The sequence below is a fragment of the Exophiala aquamarina genome, assembly GCF_000709125.1.
Source record: "Exophiala aquamarina CBS 119918 chromosome Unknown aczIA-supercont1.3, whole genome shotgun sequence".
Lineage (NCBI taxonomy): Eukaryota > Fungi > Ascomycota > Eurotiomycetes > Chaetothyriales > Herpotrichiellaceae > Exophiala > Exophiala aquamarina.
Window position 1 is genome coordinate 4038710 of NW_013550585.1, and position 22709 is coordinate 4061418.

At 51.2% G+C, this 22709-nt stretch overlaps 10 protein-coding genes across 10 annotated transcripts; 4 read left to right on the forward strand and 6 right to left on the reverse strand.

The window, feature by feature from the left end:
* Positions 1-358: 358 nt before the first annotated feature.
* A1O9_05009 (uncharacterized protein) lies at positions 359-1153 on the reverse strand (the record flags this gene model as incomplete). The annotated part of the gene is made up of 3 exons (XM_013407295.1): positions 359-510; positions 631-963; positions 1072-1153. 3 exons carry the CDS (start codon positions 1151-1153, stop codon positions 359-361), a joined length of 567 nt encoding a protein of 188 aa, XP_013262749.1.
* A 434-nt stretch (positions 1154-1587) lies between these two features.
* A1O9_05010 (uncharacterized protein) lies at positions 1588-2396 on the forward strand (the record flags this gene model as incomplete). The annotated part of the gene is made up of 2 exons (XM_013407296.1): positions 1588-2090; positions 2177-2396. The coding sequence occupies 2 exons, from the start codon at positions 1588-1590 to the stop codon at positions 2394-2396; spliced, it is 723 nt and encodes a 240-aa protein (XP_013262750.1).
* Positions 2397-3384: 988 nt separating this feature from the next.
* On the reverse strand, positions 3385-5687 carry A1O9_05011 (uncharacterized protein; the record flags this gene model as incomplete). The annotated part of the gene is made up of 2 exons (XM_013407297.1): positions 3385-4568; positions 4622-5687. 2 exons carry the CDS (start codon positions 5685-5687, stop codon positions 3385-3387), a joined length of 2250 nt encoding a protein of 749 aa, XP_013262751.1.
* A 931-nt stretch (positions 5688-6618) lies between these two features.
* Positions 6619-7785, reverse strand: A1O9_05012 (uncharacterized protein; the record flags this gene model as incomplete). The annotated part of the gene is made up of 1 exon (XM_013407298.1): positions 6619-7785. The coding sequence occupies one exon, from the start codon at positions 7783-7785 to the stop codon at positions 6619-6621; it is 1167 nt and encodes a 388-aa protein (XP_013262752.1).
* A 2095-nt stretch (positions 7786-9880) lies between these two features.
* Positions 9881-10201, reverse strand: A1O9_05013 (uncharacterized protein; the record flags this gene model as incomplete). The annotated part of the gene is made up of 1 exon (XM_013407299.1): positions 9881-10201. The coding sequence occupies one exon, from the start codon at positions 10199-10201 to the stop codon at positions 9881-9883; it is 321 nt and encodes a 106-aa protein (XP_013262753.1).
* A 695-nt stretch (positions 10202-10896) lies between these two features.
* On the reverse strand, positions 10897-12412 carry A1O9_05014 (uncharacterized protein; the record flags this gene model as incomplete). The annotated part of the gene is made up of 3 exons (XM_013407300.1): positions 10897-11880; positions 11933-12129; positions 12193-12412. 3 exons carry the CDS (start codon positions 12410-12412, stop codon positions 10897-10899), a joined length of 1401 nt encoding a protein of 466 aa, XP_013262754.1.
* Positions 12413-13873: 1461 nt separating this feature from the next.
* Positions 13874-14954, forward strand: A1O9_05015 (uncharacterized protein; the record flags this gene model as incomplete). Its single annotated transcript, XM_013407301.1, has 6 exons — positions 13874-13967; positions 14015-14035; positions 14087-14110; positions 14168-14223; positions 14276-14396; positions 14530-14954. The coding sequence occupies 6 exons, from the start codon at positions 13874-13876 to the stop codon at positions 14952-14954; spliced, it is 741 nt and encodes a 246-aa protein (XP_013262755.1).
* A 1363-nt stretch (positions 14955-16317) lies between these two features.
* A1O9_05016 (uncharacterized protein) lies at positions 16318-16645 on the reverse strand (the record flags this gene model as incomplete). Its single annotated transcript, XM_013407302.1, has 2 exons — positions 16318-16343; positions 16369-16645. 2 exons carry the CDS (start codon positions 16643-16645, stop codon positions 16318-16320), a joined length of 303 nt encoding a protein of 100 aa, XP_013262756.1.
* Positions 16646-17503: 858 nt separating this feature from the next.
* A1O9_05017 (uncharacterized protein) lies at positions 17504-18074 on the forward strand (the record flags this gene model as incomplete). Its single annotated transcript, XM_013407303.1, has 2 exons — positions 17504-17738; positions 17863-18074. The coding sequence occupies 2 exons, from the start codon at positions 17504-17506 to the stop codon at positions 18072-18074; spliced, it is 447 nt and encodes a 148-aa protein (XP_013262757.1).
* A 1481-nt stretch (positions 18075-19555) lies between these two features.
* Positions 19556-20440, forward strand: A1O9_05018 (uncharacterized protein; the record flags this gene model as incomplete). The annotated part of the gene is made up of 1 exon (XM_013407304.1): positions 19556-20440. One exon carries the CDS (start codon positions 19556-19558, stop codon positions 20438-20440), a length of 885 nt encoding a protein of 294 aa, XP_013262758.1.
* Positions 20441-22709: the final 2269 nt, after the last annotated feature.

Below are 22709 nucleotides of genomic sequence, written 5' to 3' on the forward strand. Positions count from 1 at the left end.
GAGGGTGACGGAGTAAGAATATCAAGGGGAGTGGAAAGATCAGTTCTTTGGAATTCATCCACGGAATTTTGGGATTGTGCCTGTTCCTGACCCTGATCCTGCTCTGCCTTCCAACTATCCGACTACAATCTTTTGCGCACGGAACACTGGTGGCCCGAACGACATGATGTCCCTCGATCGAATACTAATGGCGAGGGAAAGCTGACTGACTGACCGTCTTCTCACATGCGCAGGTTCCCACAGTCAAAGAAAAGACCATTGTATAACATCAAATCGAAGGCCCACAAGATGCCCGCAAAACTCCGCGATGTAGCCTGCCTGTATGGCATGCACCCGTTTGAGAAAGCCCCTGCGCAAATCACTTGAAGAAACGCCCGACCATGTTGCTCGCAAGGCCGCTCGCGAGGCGGCCACCGAGGAAGCTGGATCCGGCGAAACTCGAAGCCTGGCTGAACTTGTCACACCGCGAGAAGGCGACGGTGTTTGTGATTGTCAGAACCAGGGCGATGACTGCGATTGAGGTTCGAAAAATCAGCACACTTCCGTTTCTCTTGCTCAAAAGTTTCGAGACAGACACAAATGGAAGAGCGTAGGGAAGAGAGTGGGGAGCAAGTATTGATATATGCTCACCAATCGTAACCAGCCAAATCAAATACTGCAGTCTCACGATAGCCAGGATCGCCAGCCCAATCCACAGCGCCGGCGTGACGTACATGCTCAGCCAGAAGAACCGCTTGTCGGTCTTGTTGTCGGCTCTCGCGCCCTCCGGAGCGGACTCGAACACCCAGTGACTCTCGCCCGTCGAGGTGTTGACTTCGTTCCACCATCGCAGCCCGACGAGCCGGCGCCCGGCGATGTTCTTCAGGTAGTAGAAGTCGATCGAGAGGAGGAGCAGCGTCAGGATGAACACCAGCACGAAGTTGCGGATGAAGAGGACCCCGAATAGGTACATCAGGAGACTTCCTGGATAGGTAGCGGGATTGAGTTAGCTTGGATCCATGCCTAGATATAGGGTAGAAGGGTTGGCCTGCCCCGTTGGTTGGGATGTCTAGTCGTCAGAATCATGCATACCTATCCGGAAGCCTAGATATGTGAGGAGGGTGATGGGATGCGCGCTCATGCGCCAGTTGAGTGAGCCCGCTTCATCTGCCATCGCGAGAATTAAATAGTGTTGTATTCTGTTGTCGCTGCTTCGTCTATAGCATTTCCATGGGTCGTGGAACAATGCTTGTCGGGAGCCTGAAATACGTGTCTGGGAGCAGCGCGCGTCACCCCATCCATCCTACTGTAGACAAATGAGCTCTCCGCACTTGACGGAAAGAACAGATCCCTTACGCCAGATCAGGAAGCTATGCCGAGCCGTCTCACGTGGAAGGCTGATTGATGTCCAGCCCTAATCTCAGCGGCAGCTGCCGTCGGCTGACCTTCTACTTGTGTTCTCGCCATGCAATGGACTTTCCTGGAAACTCACTCTCAGAAGCTGGTACACCCGGGCCCTGCTCATGAACAGGCGGATCTTGTAATGCGGTGGAGCGAGAATCCAACGGGCAAGGCCCTGACAACACAACTCGAAAAAGGAAAAGAACAATGCCAGGCACCGCCCCATCCACCCGACCACCTCGCCCACCACGATCATCCCTCCGTTCAACACCAGCGGCAGCGCCAACATCCTCCCTCCCGCCCGCCAGGAAAAGCAAACCTCTAATCTACGCCGTGGGCATTGCCGCCATCGTCGCATCCGGCGCCATCGTCGGTGCCATTCTCAAGATCGAGCGGCAGAACGCATCCGCACAAACCAGGCGAGACGAATATTACCAGCAACAAGGAGCAGCAGGACCGACGGCGGCGACGGAGCTCGACTACCGCAAGGCGATCGAGAGCCTGGAGACGCGGCGCGGGCAGCTCCTCGCGGAGAAACTGCAGTTCGAGAGGAAGATCTTTACGCTGCGGGAGGGCCAGAAGAGGAGGAAGCTGATTGAGGAGGAGCATGAGGCGGCGAAGCTGCAGAGAGATACAGCAAGCGCCGCCGCGGTGGCGGAGCAGCCCAGTAATGGCCTCGGAGAAGGGCTGAAGCAAGTGGATGTCCCGAGGTAGTGGGAATTCCACAGAAAGTACCAGATGGACAGGCCAAACATGCATGGTACGATCGATGCTGGTCGCCTGCGCTTTAAACCAGCTCTGCACGGGCGGATGTTCTTCGGATGGGCCGGGAGACCGCACCGCATCGCACTGTACGTGGTGAAGTCGAGTCGACCCGGCGCAATCGACGCCCCCCAGCTCAGTCGACGGACCAGAGGTTTTGCCAATACTCCATCCGATCAGTCCTACCGTTGTTGCCCGGTGCTAAACACGGCCCTGGTCATCCTCGCCGCTTGGATATCTACCCCAGGGCATGAAGTTTGTGTCTGCTGACGGATGTTTCAGCTGGCCGAGCTCATTATTATTACTGCTTCTCACTTGGGGATGCGGATGCGAGCAATTTGCGAAGGACGTGTGAGCAAGCTATAGCGAGGCAGACATCATCGACAACCAAGTGACGCAGAAAAGCAGCCGGGGGCATGCCCTTACAATTGATGTGTAAGCAACGGATGTAAAATTACGCAGACGATGGAGGGTGTCTTCATTACACGGAGAAGGAAGACTGCAGCACCAGGAATGGAATCCAAAAGCTACCAGGAGAACAGAGGATAGAGCAGGGAAGAGAAGAGAAACAAACGTGTCAGCTGCATTGTATTGCCTGTGGGCCTTCTTCACTTGCCCACGTTGCGTGTGTGCGTGAACAATAGCATTCATCGCCAGATGCAAGAAAGATCAACGCGTCCCATGGTGTCCAACGACGAACAAAAGGCGTCCCCATGCAAGTAATGACATGTGTTTGCTGGCAAAAACAAAGAACAAAGATTCCCCATTTGCCTCGGCGCCTTTGATCCTGAAGAACCCTTTAATCCTCACATTGCCTCGCCGCCTGCCCATCCTCGACAGATTTTTTAGTCCGCATTTCATCTCCCTAGCATGATCTGCATTTTTGCACCGAATAAAATGCTCGTACAGTTTAGTTTGTGACAAACGTTTGATAATGATCTGACGCGGTTGTTGGGAGAAGATAGACGAGAAAAAGGAATAGACACAGACCATGGTGAACTGTAGTAGACGTTAGATGGCCCACCCCTCTTTCTTCCCCACAAACCCGACCCCAGCCACGAAAATGGGTTTGATAGTCTCCAAAGATCATCATTCGTGGTTTCCGTTAACCTGAGACTCCTGGCCACATCTTTCCCTCCAGCTGTCCGGTGTTTCTTTGCCTTGAAAAACGCCATGCAATGACCCAAATATCGCCTGGTAACCATCATTCGTCTCATATCAGAGCCTGTCATTTTAGAAGTTTTACTTCTTGCTGGATGGTCCAAAGTCGGCTTCGACCGCCTTTTGTACACTCCGCTGTTTCTCGACTTTGAACTCGGCCGCAATGGAGATATGGTCGCTCGGGAAATGGAAGTTTGGTAATCCAGGTACCCTTTTAAGGTATTCTGGATCGATCTGGCCGAGCAATCCAACCACTCGAAGAGTATTACTCGAATACCAGATGTAATCCAGAACATCAACATAATGAGGGACGTAGTTCGTGAACGGCATCTCATCCTCAATTGGTGCATAGGACGACTTGAGTGTAAATTGATGCTGCATGCCTAGTTTCGAAAATTGTCCATAATCTCGACCAATAAGATCGGTATGTTCTGCACTCATTCCTTTCTTGGTCAGCAAATCATAGACAGCTGTACCTGCTGCCGCGTTGAAGTCACCAGCAATGATGAGTGGTATCTGACTACCGGCAGAATATGCCAAGGATGGTCCCGGTTCGGGAAGGGGCTCATCCTCAGAACCCGAGAATCGGAAGACTTGCTTGTTCGTTGCCGGAGGGAATTTCGCGTATTTGTCTGACAGCTTGGTTAATTCTTCCAGCAACACAGCTGCTTGAATCAGTTTGACGTCTTTGAAAGCGGGGTCCCAGTAGAGATGAGTGTTGGCGACAATCAGACGCGAACCGGTCACACGATTTTCCAACAGCACCACAGTGGCAATATCATCTCTCTGCCAGACTCGGTTGAGCATGTCAGCCGATGCCTTTGCGCCTGGACGTTCCACCGCTTTCCGTCCTAGAACAAGATGCTGTGAATCCAAGAGTATGTATTTCTTGTCTGTCCAAAATGTTCCGCAGCCATCAACAAATTTGGCGTGGTCTCCCAGAGTCTCAGCACGACCTTTCTGACCGTAGAATCCTTTGTATCCGCTGACAGCCAATTCGGGTCGGAAGAACTCGTCGTAGCTTGTCCTATCTAGCTCTTGCAAGCAAATGATGTCGGCATTCATCTCTCTCATCTCGTCGATCAACAACGTCTTCCGATACGCCCATCCTAGGACTCTCTCAGGCACCCAACCATAGTAACTTGGCGTTGCATACCGATCGCATAAGATGTTGTAAGTGATGGCTTTGATGGTATCCTGTTTGAGGTCGTTCTCGGCGATCTCTTCCAGCTGGTGCCATTCACGCTCACGTGGAGGGGGAGGCTCTGTAAGTTGGTTAGCGTTTTCTTGGTGAGTGTCCATTTCACTCATTACATACCTGGCATGGATTCACGGAGGTACTCAACCAGCTTTCTAGTGCCACCTTCCGTGATCTTGTCCCGCTGTCCTTGTTCCAGCGGGTTGCCATAGACACCAAGGACTTCCAATTTATACAAAAAGCCGACTTCGTAGCAAAGGCTCTGGATGTTGTTGTTGAAGAGCAACAGCTGCTTGAGATTCGATAACATTCCAATTTCCTCCGGGAGTTCCGTGAGCTGATTGAACGACACATCAAGATGCTCAAGACTTTTCAAGCGGCCAATCTCGGGAGGCAGGGCTTCAAGCTGATTGTAGACCAGGTCGAGTCGCTTCAAGAAGTGATAGGAGGGATTGAACAGGACAGGTGAAAGGGCACACAAGCCTTGACCACCAAGGTCAAGCTCGTCCCAAGTCTGTTTGCTCACGACGGTCCCATTGGATGGTGCGACTCCCCGATTATCGGTCTGAATCTCTTCCGCAGCGGCGCCCAAAGGTACATAGTTTACACCTTTAGAATGATGGGCAACAGTGCGCGCACGTTGGTTAGGGCCCGACAAATCCTTACTTTCGTCCCAGTATTGCTTCTGTTCGCGCCAATGCTCGTTGTCGATTTCAAGTTCGGGTTCATCGGAAGGCAAGCCATTTCCGTTCCCATTTTGCATGTGTTCATGGGCATAGGTGGGAAGATGCGGAGTAGAGGATTGAAAGCCACCACCAGAAATACTATGCTGATGGCCGAGTTGTCCGCCATGATGATGCTGCTGGCCATGGTGCTGATTGACATTGTGATGGCCATGATGAGGCTGTTGGTATTTAGACATGTGCATGTTGCCATATCGTTGGTGATTTTGTGCCGCACCCATCAGACCGTGCTGGGTTTGGTAGCCATTCTGTGAATACATGTTGAAATTGGAGCTTAAAGCGGGATTCACAGGCGATCGTGATGGAGAGGGGGGGTCGGTAGGAAACGGTCTGCGTGGACCTGGGGGCGAGGCAGGACGGTTCTGGTTGCGGTGGTGAGAGTGTTGTGAGGGATAAAACTGCCCTGCTCCAGGCTGAGTGAAGCGGAATGCACCATCTGCCATCTATCAAGGCAGGCCGCGCGGTCGGTAGTGTGATGGGAGTCGCCGAGACAACGCGCGACAGGAGGGAGGAGGGGCGGTGGAAGGGTTGTGCGCGACAGAGAATGGGGATAAGGGAAGGCCTTGTCTTCTTTTCCTGAACATGAGATCCTTGCGGAGCTCAGAGGGCCTTGAAAAGAGTAGAGAGCAGTGCACTCGCACACCAGGTCGTGTTGATATCGGGCCCAGTCGTGGGTTGGGGGAAATGGAGCAATGGTGGTAGAGCGGGTTGAAGCTTCGACAAGGTTCAAGTCTGGACAAGGTGGCCGGCGGAGGCAGTGAAGAGGCAGTCGAGTGAATTGAAGTGAACTGGCAAGGCAGCGGGACTGGGGGTACACTGTGTTTGACAACAAGCCGACTTGATATGGAGACAAAATATGGATGGAGATGATTAAGGGAGAGACAAGAGTAGAGAGAGACTGAGGTTGATGGTTTGGTTGGTGTGTAGCAGAGTGTGTTGGTGGTTGGTGCAGTGGTGCAGCGAGAGATCAGAGCTAAGCGCAGCCCAGCCCAGTCCAGCCCAGCCGCGCGCTAAGCGCTACTACTGCAGTCCTTGAGCCACAAGCGCCTCCAAGCGCTCTTTCCGCTCGCCTCTTTCCACACAGACTGTCCTCGTAGGCTTGGCACGGCTTGGCACGGCTTCTTTTGCTTCCTTTCACGGCAGCCCATTCACTTTCACACAGGCGCCCCGTCTCCAGTATTGCCCAATATCGGCACATGAAGTTACAAGTAGCGAAAGGTACAGTAAAATGATGATATGCATCAGCCTCACAATATGTGTGATTAAAGGAAGTCTACTTGTTTCATTTTTGGTCTGAGTAAACCTTGAGGCTTGATTATCAAAGTGGACAGTCACCAAGTACGGTGAAATACTGTCTGAGCATTCTCAGCTTCCTCATGTCCCAAGCACCAGTGGCATAAAGAAGCAGTCCTTGACCGTTCCTCCTGTAATGCTGTACTTGACATCAGGACTCTTCAACAGTTCCACACCAGTATCAGGGTCAGCGGCCAAGAATACGCGGGCATTCAGATTCGATTCCTGGTATGTGCAAATGATCGGGTAGTATCCTGTGCCTCCAACATCCACCGCGAAATATAGATCTGAATCGCTCTCACTGCCCTCATTGCCGTCTGCGTCTAGGTTGATAAGGTAAACGTTCTCCACGTCAATCGGGATATTCTCCATGTCGCTGACTCTGAATCTTGACACCCCAGTCGAGCTCATCTCCTCTGGATAGTAATGGGGTATACGACCCATTGCGTCAGCCACCACTCGGTCATCTTCAGTTGCTTCGTCACCGGCATCAGGGTTGGGCGACATCGTCCACATGTCTGCGCGATCATATTCAGGAACTGTCTCGTTGATACCGAAGATGTACACATTTACGTCGTTACATGGAACGATGTGATATTTTTCATCAGGGTCGATCAGGGATGCCACAGTGTAGCCATCTGTTGTGTTGTAGTATTCTTCTCCAAGGTCTGGTAGCACATAATCGGTGGTGCTTCTAGTGGCATTTGCGTTGTCAGTGGCTGTAGTGTCGATGACACCAGGGGACAATGGATTTGTGGTCTGGCGAGCGTTGATTTTGCCAAATTTGGAACGCTTATCAATTGGATCTGTCGGGTTAGTCGGGTCAGTTGGACCAGTTGGACCAGTAGGGTCGGTCGAGCCGGTTGGGTCCGCGGGATCGGTGGGATCGGTCAGGTTCGTTGGATCATTTGGGTCAGTCGGGCCGGTGCCTCCCCCGCCTGATTGATCACCCAAGGGGATACACTTCTCAGCCAATTGCTTGGGATCCATATCTGCGAGGACAAACGGATTGAGTCCCGGAATCTCAGCCCACATCTTGTTCTTCAGACTGATTTTGGTCGCAATACCTTTGCAGCCATCGGTCGTCCCCACCGAACCACCGTCAAGGCCAATCGATCCAGAAACCGCGCCCTCAGCAATGATGGAAGGCCTGTCAATCAGAGCAAGCTCTTTCTTGAATTTACCGCTCGGGATATTGACGCCGACAACAATGGCGACTGGAAGTCGAGCTTCCACCTGATGAGCCATGCCCAGTCGTGGTTGCGTAAGGGCCAGAAGTTACTCCGGATGAGCTCGAAAGGGCTCCGTATCAAGAAGATGAGCTGGTGGCAAACAGAAAGCTTGAGGACGTCGTGGACCACGATCGCGAACCACCTGCATAGCTCTTTTAATTGCTCCAGACCCAGGAGTAAATCGAGGCGAACGAGCACCAGGAACATAGACTCACCACTCGATCTCTCCGCGAATCACGACGTCAGCTACACCCTTATACTTCCCGGACACGAGACAGCTGCGAAGATCATCCGAGATATCTAGTATGTCGACCTGGAGGTAACAACTTTCACCCTGACCTTGACCACAGAAACCGGGCTTATTAGCAATCAGCAGTAAAGATGAAGCAGCTTGCCACGAAGACTTGGCTTGGGAATAGGAATCTGCGCTGGCAAACGTGACGAGGATACCACCGCTGCTAGTGGCCTTATACGTGATAAAGGACGAGTGGTCAAGGACAACTGAAGTGTCCAAGTATGTGATATCTGCCCAGGCCATCTAATGCGCCGTATTAGGACCTTCGTTGACAAGTCAGCATTCCTGGTCCTCGGCATGGCCGCTCTGGGAAACCTACTGCTTTTGCCACCTGCGAAGTATATTTTCTGGTTCTCGGTAGGAATGAGGTGGTTCAGGTTTCGCGGCTGGCGAGGCAAAGAACCCGAGGACGTTCTACCGCTACTGTTGCTCCAGTCCTCCCAGCCTCGAGGAGCAGCCGATGCGAGGGTTGCCCCGAGAAGGACTATCGCTGGGAAGTGGACCATATTAAACGTATAAACAGGTAAAACCGAAGGCTAAAGCCGTCACTGCTCAGGGAGTATGAAGCGAGAGACTGGGGTCAGTAGGAAATGATCGAACACGTTCAAAAGAGTGGACGGGGCCAAAAGTCCCCAAAATGATCGATGCTGAGCAAGATGGAACAAAGGCTCAAAGATGGACCTTGAATCTATGTATATACCAACCTATAGTGTTGAGGAGCTTGCTCGCCTGAGGCCGGCTTCGGCTATCAGTGTAGAACCGCAGCCCTTGGTATTTGCTGTCGGAATCAGGAGCGTCCGTCAGCATAGTAGTTATTGACTGGAACGTCGGACGGAGAATATTTTGCCTGTTGCATTGTTATTCTGCCAGGGGCAGGCGAAGCGGTGCACGTGGTGCAGAATGAAAGAAAGATCTAGATCGTGGCACCTCTTAGCCAAATTTGAATGGCTTCAAGTCCTGTACCCCGTACATACTAATGGAACCCACTCATAAAAACTTAGGCATACCATGCTCACCACAGACGGGCTATTCGTACACAGAATGGAGCAAGAGGGAGTGCTCAATCCCTCGCGTAGAAAAACTGCTGGCATGTCTGGCATGTATGTACAAAAGTGTCATCACTGCTCTTGGATGAAAGTCACGTGATTAAGAAATTGACGCCATTAAAAGTGGGAAAGGTATTTCCACATCTCCCCCTTGGGCAGCCATGTAGAAATATCGAAGCTTGATCGTTTTCAGTGTCCAAGGCCGCCCCTAATCGTGCAGCTCACCTCATTTAGGACCCAGTACGCTGCTTAGAGAACCCACCTCGTTGTATCTCTCTCGATGTCTCTAGATGCTTGGTTATGCTTCCTCTTGTAAAGTCCCCCATTTCGACCACACTCTGTGGAAATGACTAAAAGTCTGAGCGTGAGTTTAGGAGTTTGAGGTCCTTATAGACGATCAGTCAGTTCTCCTTCGAAGGAGGGGCATTCTGTACATCTGTCCGGGAGTTCGTGCAGGGAAGGTAATCTGAAATAGTCGTCGCTTTGGATTTGAGCCAAAAATGCGTCTGTAATGTGTACGGACTGTTTTGTTCGGACGAGTGGCCCTGCTTTCAGATAGCGTACCTTTCCCCAGCTCATAGAATCAGCCCCATGTGTCCCGTTCCGCTGGCAACAGGCGACAGCCTTTTCTGGTGCTTTTCTCGGCTGTTGAGATTGTGACTCCGAGAATTGGGGCGGACACCTCCATGGACAGAATGCAGAGGCCTCCCGGTTCTCAGTAGGGCATGCGAGAATTCAACTAGTGACCAGGAGCATAGGAACGATGACCATCAGCTGTAATAACCGTGCTTCAACCAACGATACTTTTTGAGGAAGTACAGCGCCTCAATCTCCTTTTTCACAAATTCGGCGCGCTTGATCCCCTGGCGAATTTTCTCTTCATCTCTGATATCTGACTGCGACATGAACGCCTTGTGCAGCCGGGTACGGAAATATGTGTATCCTAATGGGTAATGCTTTCCCATTTCCAGGAGCTCTAGAAGACCAGAGGCTTTAGTACTAATCGAACTTGGAAGGCCTGCGACCTCCTTGCGAGGGCTCCTCATACCTTTGTAGACATTGATGACTTGACGTCGTAGTTCGGGATTCATAGTTGGCCCAACGTTTGTTCCGATTGACCTGTTCAGTTGTATGTCAAATAAAACGAACTCCAAGAATTCAGTTGACGTCCCCGTTCGAAGCAGCCGGGATGACGTCTAGTGCCAAGATGTCGGCAAGTGCATGGCATCCCTCCCGCCGCTTTGGATAGCTCGACAAAGTACAGCAGCGTGGAAGGAAGTCAAGGGAGAACCACATTGATGGAACTTGATGGTACCCTTCAGTATCGATGTCTAGCCGTAGACTTGTTTCGACTCGCGCGACTCTGACCAAATCTTTGGAACAGCTTGAATGACAGCATGCAGAACAAGGTATGTACAACATCGTGACCTCCAGGCATGTCTCAGCATAATGGGTGAGGAAAGCTTCTTGCACTTTCTTACTAAGATTTAGAGCATGCCATGCCACATGTGCCTGGATTATCGCAGCTTGTTTATTAGGAGGCTTTGACCCTTTCCACTCCTTCACTCAATTGGTTGGCCTAAAAGCCAAATCAGACTCCAGAGTTGCAGCGCCACCTCCTCAGTCTTGTTTTCGAGGCCATGCGCGGACATAAAAATCGGTCTGAACAACTACGGAGTTTGAACGAACTTTCATGGCATCAAAGGGGTTCACTACGGTGAAGTCGTAAAGACGGAGCAACTATGGTTGGAATTGTCAGTCCTCGTCCACCAAGCCAAGTCAATCATCAACTCACCTCAAAGATGGCCTTTCCCAATTCCATGAGTGCAATTCCTTTCCCTAAGCAGCTGGATCTGCCTGACCCGAAGACGAGCTCGTTCACCCTCTCATATTTCTTGAGGGTTTCTGCGTCATTCTCAATCCACCTTTCCGGTCGAAACGTGTCTGCATCTGGCCCGTAAATGTCACGACGGTGTCCCATAGCATATGTTGAAATTCCGACTTCTGTTCCAGGAGGAATGTAGACTCCGTTGACTGTTGCGCCGTCGGGAGAGGGTGAAAGCCGACCTGCAAGGCCCTGCAGCGGCATAAACATACGGAGGCCTTCTTGGATACATGCCTGCAGATAAGGGAGATTCTTGGCCTCAACATCCTTAATCACTGGGAATGAGACATTGCCTTGGTCAACTGCCGCTGCCATTTCAGCGCGTAGTTTGGCATATGCAGGAGGACTGGTTAATACGAACAGGAAGGTTGTTCGAAGAGCAGTCGCTGTTGAATCTGCGCCGGCCAAGATTTGGAGTAGGGACTCAACCTCGCACTCTTGCTGGGTGAGCCCATGATCGATAAATGAACCCAACATGTCTGGGACTTTCTTAGCATCAGAGCCAAAGCGTGCGGCGACTGCCTTGTGGGCCACGCCTACGATGGCTCCGAATCCAATTTTATCGGTGGGTTTTGGTGCTGCACCCTGCATGATTCTGCTATTGAGAATTGCAAGGATCGTGGGATGGTTGGAACTCAACTCCATGACGGGATAGAAGGCTGCCGATGATTTGTGGTAGTCGTACAGATCTTGATTCTTGACCAAGAAGCCCAGAGCCTGTCCAAAAGCAATTTGAGTTAGAATGTCTAAAGTGAAATATCCAGCCAGCTGGGCAAAGTCCATTGCCTCATTCTTGTCCACATAGTCTCGACGGATAAGGTCGAGGAGCTCCACCACTCGGGCATCCACATCCTGCTCAAGCATGGGCACTTCTTTGCCAGTGTACTGGCTTGTGGTCAGCAGCACGATCGAACCATAGGAGGTGGGTCATCTATACTCCCGGCATCAGCTTTGCCCTAAGTTCACTGTGTGCCTTCTCGTCACTCATGGACAACAAATTATCCAGACGAGGGTCAAATTTCATGCCTTTGAACCATCGCCCCTTCACAAAGGGTGATCTTGGAGCGGCCATATGTCTTTGGATGACGGGGTCGTCAGTGACAATGTAGTCTGGAGCCACCCTCACCGGCGAGCCTGTGTTTTGATGCCATCAGGAAATCATATCTGCGGAAACTGACGAACAATGCATTTCCTCACCGTACTCCTGGAGAGCACTCTCGACAGCCAAGTAAAGCTCTCCGCGACAAGTGTGATAGAACATCCATAACGGGGAGATTGATGCTAGCCAAGGGCCGCTGATATGTCGCAACTTCCGATAACTCAAATATGTGTTTGCCACGAAATATGCAACCCAAAGCACGCCTGCGATCCCGAGGGCAACAGGCAAAGACAGCCTGGAGGCTTCTAAGACGCCCATAGTAAGTGGTGAAGATTCTTCAAGCAAGCCAAACCAGAAGATTGAACGCGATGAAGCCCCAAGCTGTGAAGAGGGGGGTTAAGGTTGAAAGAAAAAGAACAATCCAATGGAACGCCAGAGCAACATGTAAACGAGAGCATGATAGGGCTCGTCAACCATGGAGCACTTCATTCCCACCTAACTGCTTAGCGGAGTTAGTTAAGGTCGTTGGGTAGAAGATAGCTGGCTCTCATCGAGTGTTATCCAACGCCGGCGACGTGCATCTAACTGGGGCACCCGGATGCACGGGTAGTCCCAGTGCATGCCTAGCCACAGGCCCAGGGCCCTCCAGTTGGCCCCGGCAAGGTTCTGAAAGAGCCTGGCCATTTCACCGACAAGGCTCCCCCGGGGGTTTGATAGGCTATCGGCCAGGTTGCCACTCGATCAGGGCCACATTTTGACAGATTCCAGATGGATGCTAAGACACAAGAGTCAAAGGAGACAGCCGATGAATGCAGCGTCATCTCCCTCCAGCGAGATGTTGCGCGATGAAGTGTGCCTGGTTGGTCTGTGGTTGCCTGTGCGCAAACCTGCAACTAACACGTGGGGAACCGGGAGTTTGCATCGCCCCTGCACGGAGTAACTATTCGCATGTACGAGTAGCAAGTCCCGCTTCGGTTGGATTTGCCTCACGCGAGATCAGTCTGGGCCACAAGCTTAAGCTCAGCTCATCAGGTGGGCCAAGTGCTCCGTGCTCCGTACGTTGTAATGAGCAGATGATGGTCTTCTTCTGGGCCCCGGACACTTCCCGATCGATAAATCTAATTCATTGATATGTAAAGCAGTTACCAACGTGGCCCCCCTGCTCATCCCACACAACGTTTCGAACATTAAGACCCAGTCCAGCTGCTGCCACAAATATCGTTGTTATAGGTACACTAGGACATGTGATGTAGCCATAGCCGTTGCCGTTGATTTGTGTCAGCATGGCCAGAACTCACGATGAAGGTGACATTGTGGTGCACGAGGACTTGGTGGTATGGCCAAGAGTTCTGTTTTATCGCGTTGGCCATTGATCATTTGTCGCAACAGGGATTCAACGACACAGACTCTGCATATTATGGCGACGACGTGTATGTATATTGGTGCTTCAGCATTTTCATTACACGGCGAATTGACAAGCGCCACCAGCGAGTCATCGACGCGAACAGTCACGTCAAGCATTTTCGACTATGAAAATTCGCACGGACGGACCTATCATGCAGTACGTTTAAATCGTCCCTTTGGAGGGATCCTCTGAATCTAATTGAAAGTAGTATCACGCCGGCAGTAAGCAAATCCTTGGTCCGGTTGACAGACACATCGTGCTGATGGAATCACGCAGAATATATACTACCGAATGACGAGGTCTGTGGCCAGATGCTGAGCTAGGAGGCCTTGCACTGACCCATCACTCAGCTTGAACAAGAGCGATGTGATATTATGTACCATGCCGTAAGGTTGTCGGTCGGCAACAGGCTGTTCTTTGCCCCTGTCGAGAATCCAACTTCCGTGCTTGACATCGGCACTGGCACCGGTGAGTGCATCACCTAAGACAAAGCATCGCCAACTGATAGTCTCCAGGTATTTGGGCCATCGAGTTCGGTTAGTATTCCGTCGTACGGCAGAGTCCTAGGGGCTGAAGTTTACCCACAGCGGACACCTATCCGGCCGCCGAAGGTATGTGTGCTGCGAAACCCCTGGGCCTCATTCTTCGTAGATGCTAATACCATTTAGTATGTGGGACGGACCTGAGTCCGATACAACCATCTTATGTTCCACCGAATTTACAGGTATACATGTTTTACAACGACCTTTACGCCCTGAGATTGATGATGTCCCCAGTTTGAAATTGCAGATGCAGATGAAGAATGGACATTTCGACAACAATTCGATCTAGTACATTCTCGTGTCATGAATGACACTTCGCTAAAGAACTGTAAGAGCACTCAAACAAGTGGTGTGGGTACAACTAATTGGTACTCATAGGGCCCCATTTCTATCGTGAGGCGTTCAAGTAAACACACCCACTCGAAATCTCCAATTTAGATTCCATGCATGGTGACCGTAACTAACCATCTCCTTTCAAATCCCCAGAGTCCTCAAACCAGGTGGCTGGGTTGAATCCCAAGAATTCAGCTACAAACGCTACTCCGACGACAACAGCATTCCCGCAGATTCACGGATCACCGAATGGGAAAATCTATGGACCGAAGGCATCAACAAGATCGGACTGAAAGGCCACTGCGACCCAGATCTCGTCATGCAGCAAATGCGCGACGCAGGATTCATTAATGTTGCAAGACTGAATTTCAAAATGCCGATAGGTCCGTGGGCCAAGGACAAGAGGCTACGGGAAGCTGGAATGTTTGGATATGTCAATTTGATGGATGGGTTCTACGGACTCAGCGTCAAGGTCTTCACGCAGTTGCTGGCATGGCAGGTTGAAGAGCTCCAGGTCTTATTGGCCCAATGTCGGCAGGAGCTGAGGAGGAAAGATATCCACGGATATTGGCCCATGTGAGAATTCGACCGATCGATCTAAGACATGAAAACGATTGACATGCTGACACCTCTAGATGGATCATACTGGGCCAAAAACCACCTTTACCTTATGACAATCGACATGACTGGTCAGAGATGGATGGGATATATGCAGCTCCCGGGGGGGCTGAAGACCGCCGGTAAACAAACCGAATCTCTATGACAGCAACTACGAACCGATAAGTTACGAACTTCTAAATTGCAGTATTTCGGTTTATCCTTCTTAACCAAACTGTCTTAACTTCTACTCAGTGTAGCCCAAAGCTGCTTCGAAATTTGGCAACTACTGAGACAGGCAACTTGCGTGCGATGGATCGACCCTGATGCAGCCTGGTATCGAACGGCAGTCCCCCTGATTGCTGCGAGTCGGTCACTACACGAAGGACCAGTGTCAAACGGGAGGTTTGACGCAAGATCGGAAGGAATCCGTTCCGAACGCAGCTGACTCGGCTACATGAGCAACCCCTGCAGGCCCGGATTTTTGCTCCTATGACATTGCGAGGAGACGGTATAGGAGTTTGAAATTCAATTCACCGGATTTTGGTCTTTTCAAAGCGTTGGGATGGAATTGGGATGGAACCGGGATTTCAGCCTCGTAGCAGGGTCGACTGAAACTACTAGAGCTGAATTGAACGGAATTTTATACCTGACAACTATATCCCTTCGAGGCCTTTGCTCAGGTTTTGGTCCATAGTCAGCTGATATCTTGAACTGTATCACCTGGAGCCCGAAGGCCTTAGTGTGATCCCCTTAGCATTTTCGCTCAACACGGGTGATGCCTGTTTTCATTTCTCAACAGCGCATCTCATCATTCGGTATTTGCGCCCCGCCTAGAGCCAGCCAAAAGAACTATTTTGGAAGGAGAACAAGTCCATTCCTCGTTCATCGGGAACTGCCTAATCCTCTCAATGCTCATTCCTTTATCTTCTGCTTATGGAAGACACCTATATCAAAAGCACCGCCCATGTCAGCTTTTCATGAAAACTCAAAACAACACTATCCAGGAAACAGGCTCCCTGGATGGGGCAAAATGATTCATAGAACGGCACCAAAGAAACTTACCGGGAACTTCCGGCATCCAATTGTCCCGCCTGCTACAGAAGAACTCGCCCTTTGGCGGCAAATCGGTCGGTCGGTCGAGGGTCCCGTAGAAGATATAAATGAAGTCTCCCGCATTGGCCTAGACCGTCATCGAAACGGCGAGCATCGGTTTAGCAATTTCGAAATGGTCTAAGGAATGCAATAATCATTCACATCCACTGCGTCACGGAAAGAATCACAAGGGGTAGGCGGCCATCTCGATTCTCGATGCCTGGCTGGACCCTGAAGTAGGCCCCTTTCCCTTAAACACCTTGCTGCACACAGCGGACTTGAAAAATGGAACATGAAATTACCTACACCATACTCCAACAACCCGCTCCCACAATCGATGCAAAATTCGCGGTGGAGGAGCGTGCCCGCTCCATTATCAGCCTCGTGGACCTTGACACTGTCCCTTCCTTCTGTCACAGTGAAACTCGACTTGGGAATCTTCGTCGTGATGCCGAAGGGGCCACCTGTGAATTTCTTGCAATTCCCACAATGGCAGAGACTCGTACGTGCCTTTTCCGGGTCTTCCAGCTCGAGCTCATAGCGAACCTTGCGGCAGTAGCAGCCACCCGGGTATTTCATGGTAGTAAAATCTCGAATTCAAAACACGGAGGGCTAGGGTTCAGGAAAGGAGGCCTGTTCTTTGATCAATACAGTACACCCTGTGAACCACCGGCTCAGACGTCGCTTTTCCCTCCAGCTCATAATTATCGTTATCCTCAATTGTCTACCAGAACGTCATTGCTGACCTTTTGTCCCCTCACATATCGACCTGGCACTACATCACCATTCGTCATATATCCCCCCGTTGGGGCCGGGCGGTGGGCGTGTGGCGTATTTGATTGGCTAAGAAACGAGACATACTGCGGACTGCGGATGAAGGCTCCGTCTTCGACTTGGGGATGTGCCAGGAGGAAATCCTCTATTCGCAGTGGCTAGAACTCATGCGGAAAGGTTTACGCTGTACGCAGTCGCGAGGTCATCCAACGCAGAGGAGATGCTTCAACTGCGTCCCAAGCTTCAATCGTCTACGTGTATTCTTATGGCACCACCTCAAAGACAGGTCGCATATCAGTCGTGTCACTCTTGTTCAGGGACGACAAAGCCTCCTCTCAATCCTCACATTCTCAACATTCTTGAACTCATTCCCCCTTTTCAATCATGTCGATTTCTAGACAGAACGCATCGAAGCAACGCCAGTGCAGAGTAAGCAGCCGGGATGATCCTACTACCACTTTCAGGGGTCTCATGCTTGACAACGAGCCGCGAAGTACAGCAGGGACGGGAGAGCTGAAGCCATTAGCGCGACCGCCCGCATCCTTCGTCTCCATCTCCCCAGGCTATACCCATAGACCACCCATAGCCTTAGTCGTCTGGCTGGTTGTCTCTCTGCCCTTGGTGGCATGGGATACGCTCTACGTGCATCTCCGTCCATACACGATGCCTGGCGGGAAGCTCCATTCTCCCATCTGGACGCCCTCTGCCATATATGGTTCTGTCGACCTTATTTACGGGTGGCCGGCGTGGAACAGCCGTACCGGGTTCACTGCAGCGCAATCAGCAATGAACGTGCTCGAAAGTGCTTTTTACGGCTGGTATCTTTATGTTATAGGACTCCAGATTGGGGACTGGAGTTATCAACATATCAGCCGCTTAGAAGTAAGGGCAATGGTGTGTGTGTGAGCTTAGCGGTTTTGCTTTGTTTTTCGGGCGCAGTCATGACTGTGAGCAAGTCTTTACTTTATTGGGAGCCTTTTTGCCTACCAGACATAACGAACGGATCTCCTAACCATTTCCAGGGCTCAATGAAGCTTTCTCGGATTTCGCAAGCATTGGGCACAATTCGTTGTTTGACTTGGTCACGGTTTGGATCATTCCGAACGGCGCATGGATTGTGGTGCCAAGTTATATGCTATATGTATTTGGCCAAGAAATTCTCGGGTCAATGAGTGCTAGTGACAGCGGAACGAATGCAAGGGCATACGGCCAGCTTGACTTCAATCCGATTTGATTCGTGCACACTGGTGATAAATCAAACTTGGTATTAGGGAGTGATTGAAATGCGTATAATACAGAAGGAGAACACGGGCCTTGGAGCAACGTTGCTCAAGCCTTATAGGGTCGCGGGCATTGGGTCAGCTCTTTGAGGCCTGTCGTTGTTCCTCTGTCCTTCGTTTCTCTCATGCCAAAGCCGAGAAAAACCATCTCATAAATCAAACCCGCGCGCATTCTCGAGCGCACTTCCTGGGGTGGCTTCCACGTTTCTTGAGGGGCGCTTGGCTTATCAGGGTAAGCATGAAAGGACATGATCGCAGATCTGGAGCTCGTCTCGTCCCAAATTGTAACGTTGCTCAACAAGTCTGATAGTCGCTCAATGGGAGGCTCACTCTGTTTCATCTTAACGTTTGGTGGAATTTTTGTCAAGGTAAGCTTTAGCATTGTCATGCGTGCAAGTCCAAGTCCCTTCCAATAAGCTCGGGGCTAGAAGCTTGCGCAGGTGAATTTATAAATATAGCGAGTTGTGCTTATTCTCCAAATAAATCATCGACAGTAGGTAGGTAGGGCATACGAACCAGATCACAAAGACCAGATGCAAGTCCTAACCTCTACTTGGAACCGCGAAAGTTCCGCAGACACTGTAGTAACGTTTGTTTATGCAATTGTGAGCGGCTTGACCAGTTGACCAGTTGACAAGGCGATCTGGCGGGACGAGGGGAAGGCCACAGGTGTTCATCATCCAGGTATTAATGATAATGTGCGAATGACCTTCTCTAGCCCTTTTCGTGATTTCACGCCCCGTTTAGGGAAGACCATGTGGTTTTGCTGAGCCGACGCGGGCCAGAAATGGACTTCGTATACTCGGTACCTCACTTCCTTTCCATCCTCAGCCGGCCCCCCTACCACAACGATGCAGAAACCCATTGCCCCCGGGTGTTTCTCCCTCATAATGTTCAGATGCTTGCATCCATCTGCACAAACCAGAATAGGAGGCATATCTCCAGGAAGCTGATGTGACAACCGCACGTCTCACGTGGTTGTGGTTGCTTGACGGGTGTGCCTAAAGCCACTGCTGCCTCGGTTCATCGTCCACGTGCTGAGCTGAAACAGCCCTAGCTCCTTGCAGATATCAACCACGTTCCTTCCATACGACCTGTACCACTTCATATTCCTTTTGGATTATCGCTATATACACTACATCGCACTGAAGGTGGCTCTTTACCCTCACACGCCCTTTATTTCTGACTGGTTTTCGCCGTCATGACGGTGACAAGTGAAGGATCATTTTCAACAAGGGACGGTACAAGCCTGTACACAAAATCCTGGACGGTATGTCATGCCCGGTTCGAAACCATCATGATATTTCCAGCCAATATCAATTTTCTCAAGTGGGATCCTGAGGCGTGTGAAATGTAGCTGACCTTCCCTAGCCAGACTCGGGAGATGCGGCGGCGGCAGCAGTGATATTCGTGCACGGATTTTCCGACCACGTAAATGGTGGATCCCCACCAACAAGGCCGAAAGAAGGATTCCGCTGACTTGGCCTTAGCGTACTATGACTTCTTCCCGACTCTCAGCTCTCCTCCACATAACATAGCAGTCTACGCCTTCGACCAACGAGGCTGGGGACGATCGGTGAATAAGCCAACCGAGAAGGGAAATACAGGACCTACGTCGCTGGTCATCGCTGATATCCACGACTTCGTGCTTCATGTTGCTTCCCTTCCAGAAGCCAAAGGGAGGCCACTGTTCTTGATGGGACACAGCATGGGAGGCAACGAGTCATTGTATTACCTGCTGTCTGACCCAGCTGCTTTTTCCAATCGACCTCCGATCGCTGGTCTGCTTCTCGAAGCGCCCTATATTGAGCTTGATCCTTCCGAACAGCCATCCTTTCTGAAAGTGTTTGCTGGAAAACTGGCCGCTTTCTTGCTTCCCACCACGCAACTGAAGCAGAAATTGGATTCAACGTACCTGTCTCACGCTGCTAAAGTGCGAGAAGACTGGGTGAATGATCCCCTTTGTCACGATACCGGTACCCTAGAAGGTCTCAAAGGTCTTCTTCAACGTGCAGGAGACCTCTCCAGCATGAGCCATGGGCATCAAATAGCTGGTTTGCATCCCACGCTACCCTGTCCTGTGTGGCTTGGTCACGGCACATCAGACCGAGTGGTCTCTGCTTCAGCAGCTAAGAGGCTATTTGATGTTTTGGCAGCACCAGAAGGGGACAAGGTGTACCAAGCGTACCCGGATGCATACCACAAGCTGCACGCGGAGCCTGATGGGGTGGGACAAAAGTTCACAAATGATGTCGCAGGGTGGATTCTGTCCCATGCTAACCAGAAGACAGCTGAAATACCAGTGAGTGTAAAGCAATGAGATTTTCCTGTTGAAAAGGCTTATCAGATTGCAGGGGACAGAATCAGGGGATGGAGTGAGGGCTAAACTTTGATCGTATCACTATCATCCCTCGGGCGGCGATATCATGAGGCCTTATGCTGCCATCAGGTGGCGGGCTCACTCTCACGCTCCGGAAGATGTCTTCTCGCATATCTAGTAGTGTTGTTATGGTATTGTCAATTGGTTGCTATGCATCAAGGACCCGTAGGTGCTTACGAGTAGTTGCTATTACTACAACGCAGACGGCAAGACTGGAACTAATTGGGTCCTGGCCAGAGAGCTTCTGAGTCTTCACCCGGAACATCATATCACGGGCTGGTAGATTTGGAATTAGTTAGGCAAGTGTGCGTGATTGTGGGAAATTCAAACCTGGGCATGCCAGTATAGGAGCCGTCGTGAGGACAATTTGGTACATGCTCGCTAACTAAGATGGCCGGGGCTACAGAATTGGGCCCCTCGGGCGCGTATTGCTGGAGGCGCCATTGAGACGGTCACGTGTGTCAAGACATCTTTCTTTTGTTCCCATTTTTCTTGAGTTTGTTTACTCCTCTCCCCCGTCGGCCATGCACATTAGTTGAACCATTACCTATGTATGCAAGCCAGGTTCCAACGGATAAACAGATTCATTGTGGCAGGGGAACATATTCCGGAGCACTAACTCTTGCGATGCTGCTGCCGTTGACGTTGAGGCCATCCCGCAAGCCATGTTGGCCACTGGCCACATGACCAGATTTGTAGTCTGGTGAGACACTCCTTCTTTATGTCTCGAGACCTCGCTGGAGCAAACTTTGCAGGCTAGGAGACATCACAATGGCACCCACCACTGACATCGACTTCGTCTATGTGACCAGCCTTGTGAGGAAAGGTAGGTGCCAGAACCCAGATGGAAAAAGTCATTCTTTCAGCCTTTGTCACAATGCTGCTCCCTGGCACAAGTGCAGCTCCTGGTGCAGCAACAATGTCTCTGCTGCAGCCTTGTTCTTTCTGTACACTTGCATCAATGAGTGTTGTCTGTGCAAGCATCTCGTCTGAGTATTTTGCAGAATTCAGAGAACATAAGTCCAGGCCGATGGAAGGACTGAATCCTGTTGGCATTCACAACTCCGTTTACAATCCTTGCTTTGAATTGCAAACGAACAAGATACTCGCTCAAGCCCTCTGATCTTTCTCGTGGAACTCGAAAAACCGCAATCCTTACCGGTCTCAATACAAATACTCCAGTGGATCCTGATCATTCGCCATGTCTCCACCAAACGAGAAGAAAGTCCCATGGATTGGCCGCGACACTAATGGTAGGCTCTGCCTCTTCCGCAAACGATCCAAGCACTACAATTCCTACAAGTTCTACAAGTACGAAAGGGAGGTTATTGAAGCCAGCGAACTTGAAGAGTACGAGGTTAAATCTGATTCTAACTGCATGGATCCCACTGACCCTGCAAGACGCCGTGTCCGCAAAGGCAAGCACAAGAAGGACGACCATCATCCCCGAGAACATGACCGCCATGACAAGCCATCTCCAACTTCCCCAGCAGTGCCAAAGCCCATTCCCAAGAGAGCCCCAGAAAGTCCCGTGCTCATTCCAATTCTTGTACCCACACCAAGAGTCGAAAGCTGCCGTCCACGCCATCGTTCTCCATCACGATACTTCCCATGCTCTCCAACATTCAAATTGCGTGACCTCTTGGGCCACCCACGACCAGCATCTCCAGAACCAGCACCAGTACCCAAAAGCCCATCTCCGTCTCCACCACCAGTGCCCTCGCCCCGCTCTCCCAAAATCTACCGCGTCGACGACCCGCACCTCAAGCTTGAGAAAGTCCCCGTCCACAAAGCCCACAAAGTCAGACCGGCTCATCTCGATAGGATCAGACTCGCGGGCGTGCGTGGTCACGAGCTCGACGGCTTGGACATCAACAACTTGACGCTGGGACAAATTCAAACCGAGGTAGAGCGCCGCCGCGCTCGCTGTCAAGACCCCAAGTGCGACGACAGCGACGACAGCGACGGCGAGGAGACCAGAGGCCGTGGTGGGAACCCCAGAGCCCACGTTCCGCGTGAGAGGTCCTACTCGCGCCATCGGGCCACGAAGGAGCACTTTGAAGAGCACGGCAAATGGGATGAGGTACTCCAAGCCTACGTCATCAAGAGAGTGCCAGGAGTGAGATTTCTGTAAGCAGAGCAGCCGCGCTCGCAGGTGCGATTCATTGAGATTACCGCGTTGTTGTGGAGTGGTGGGAGAGCATCTGAG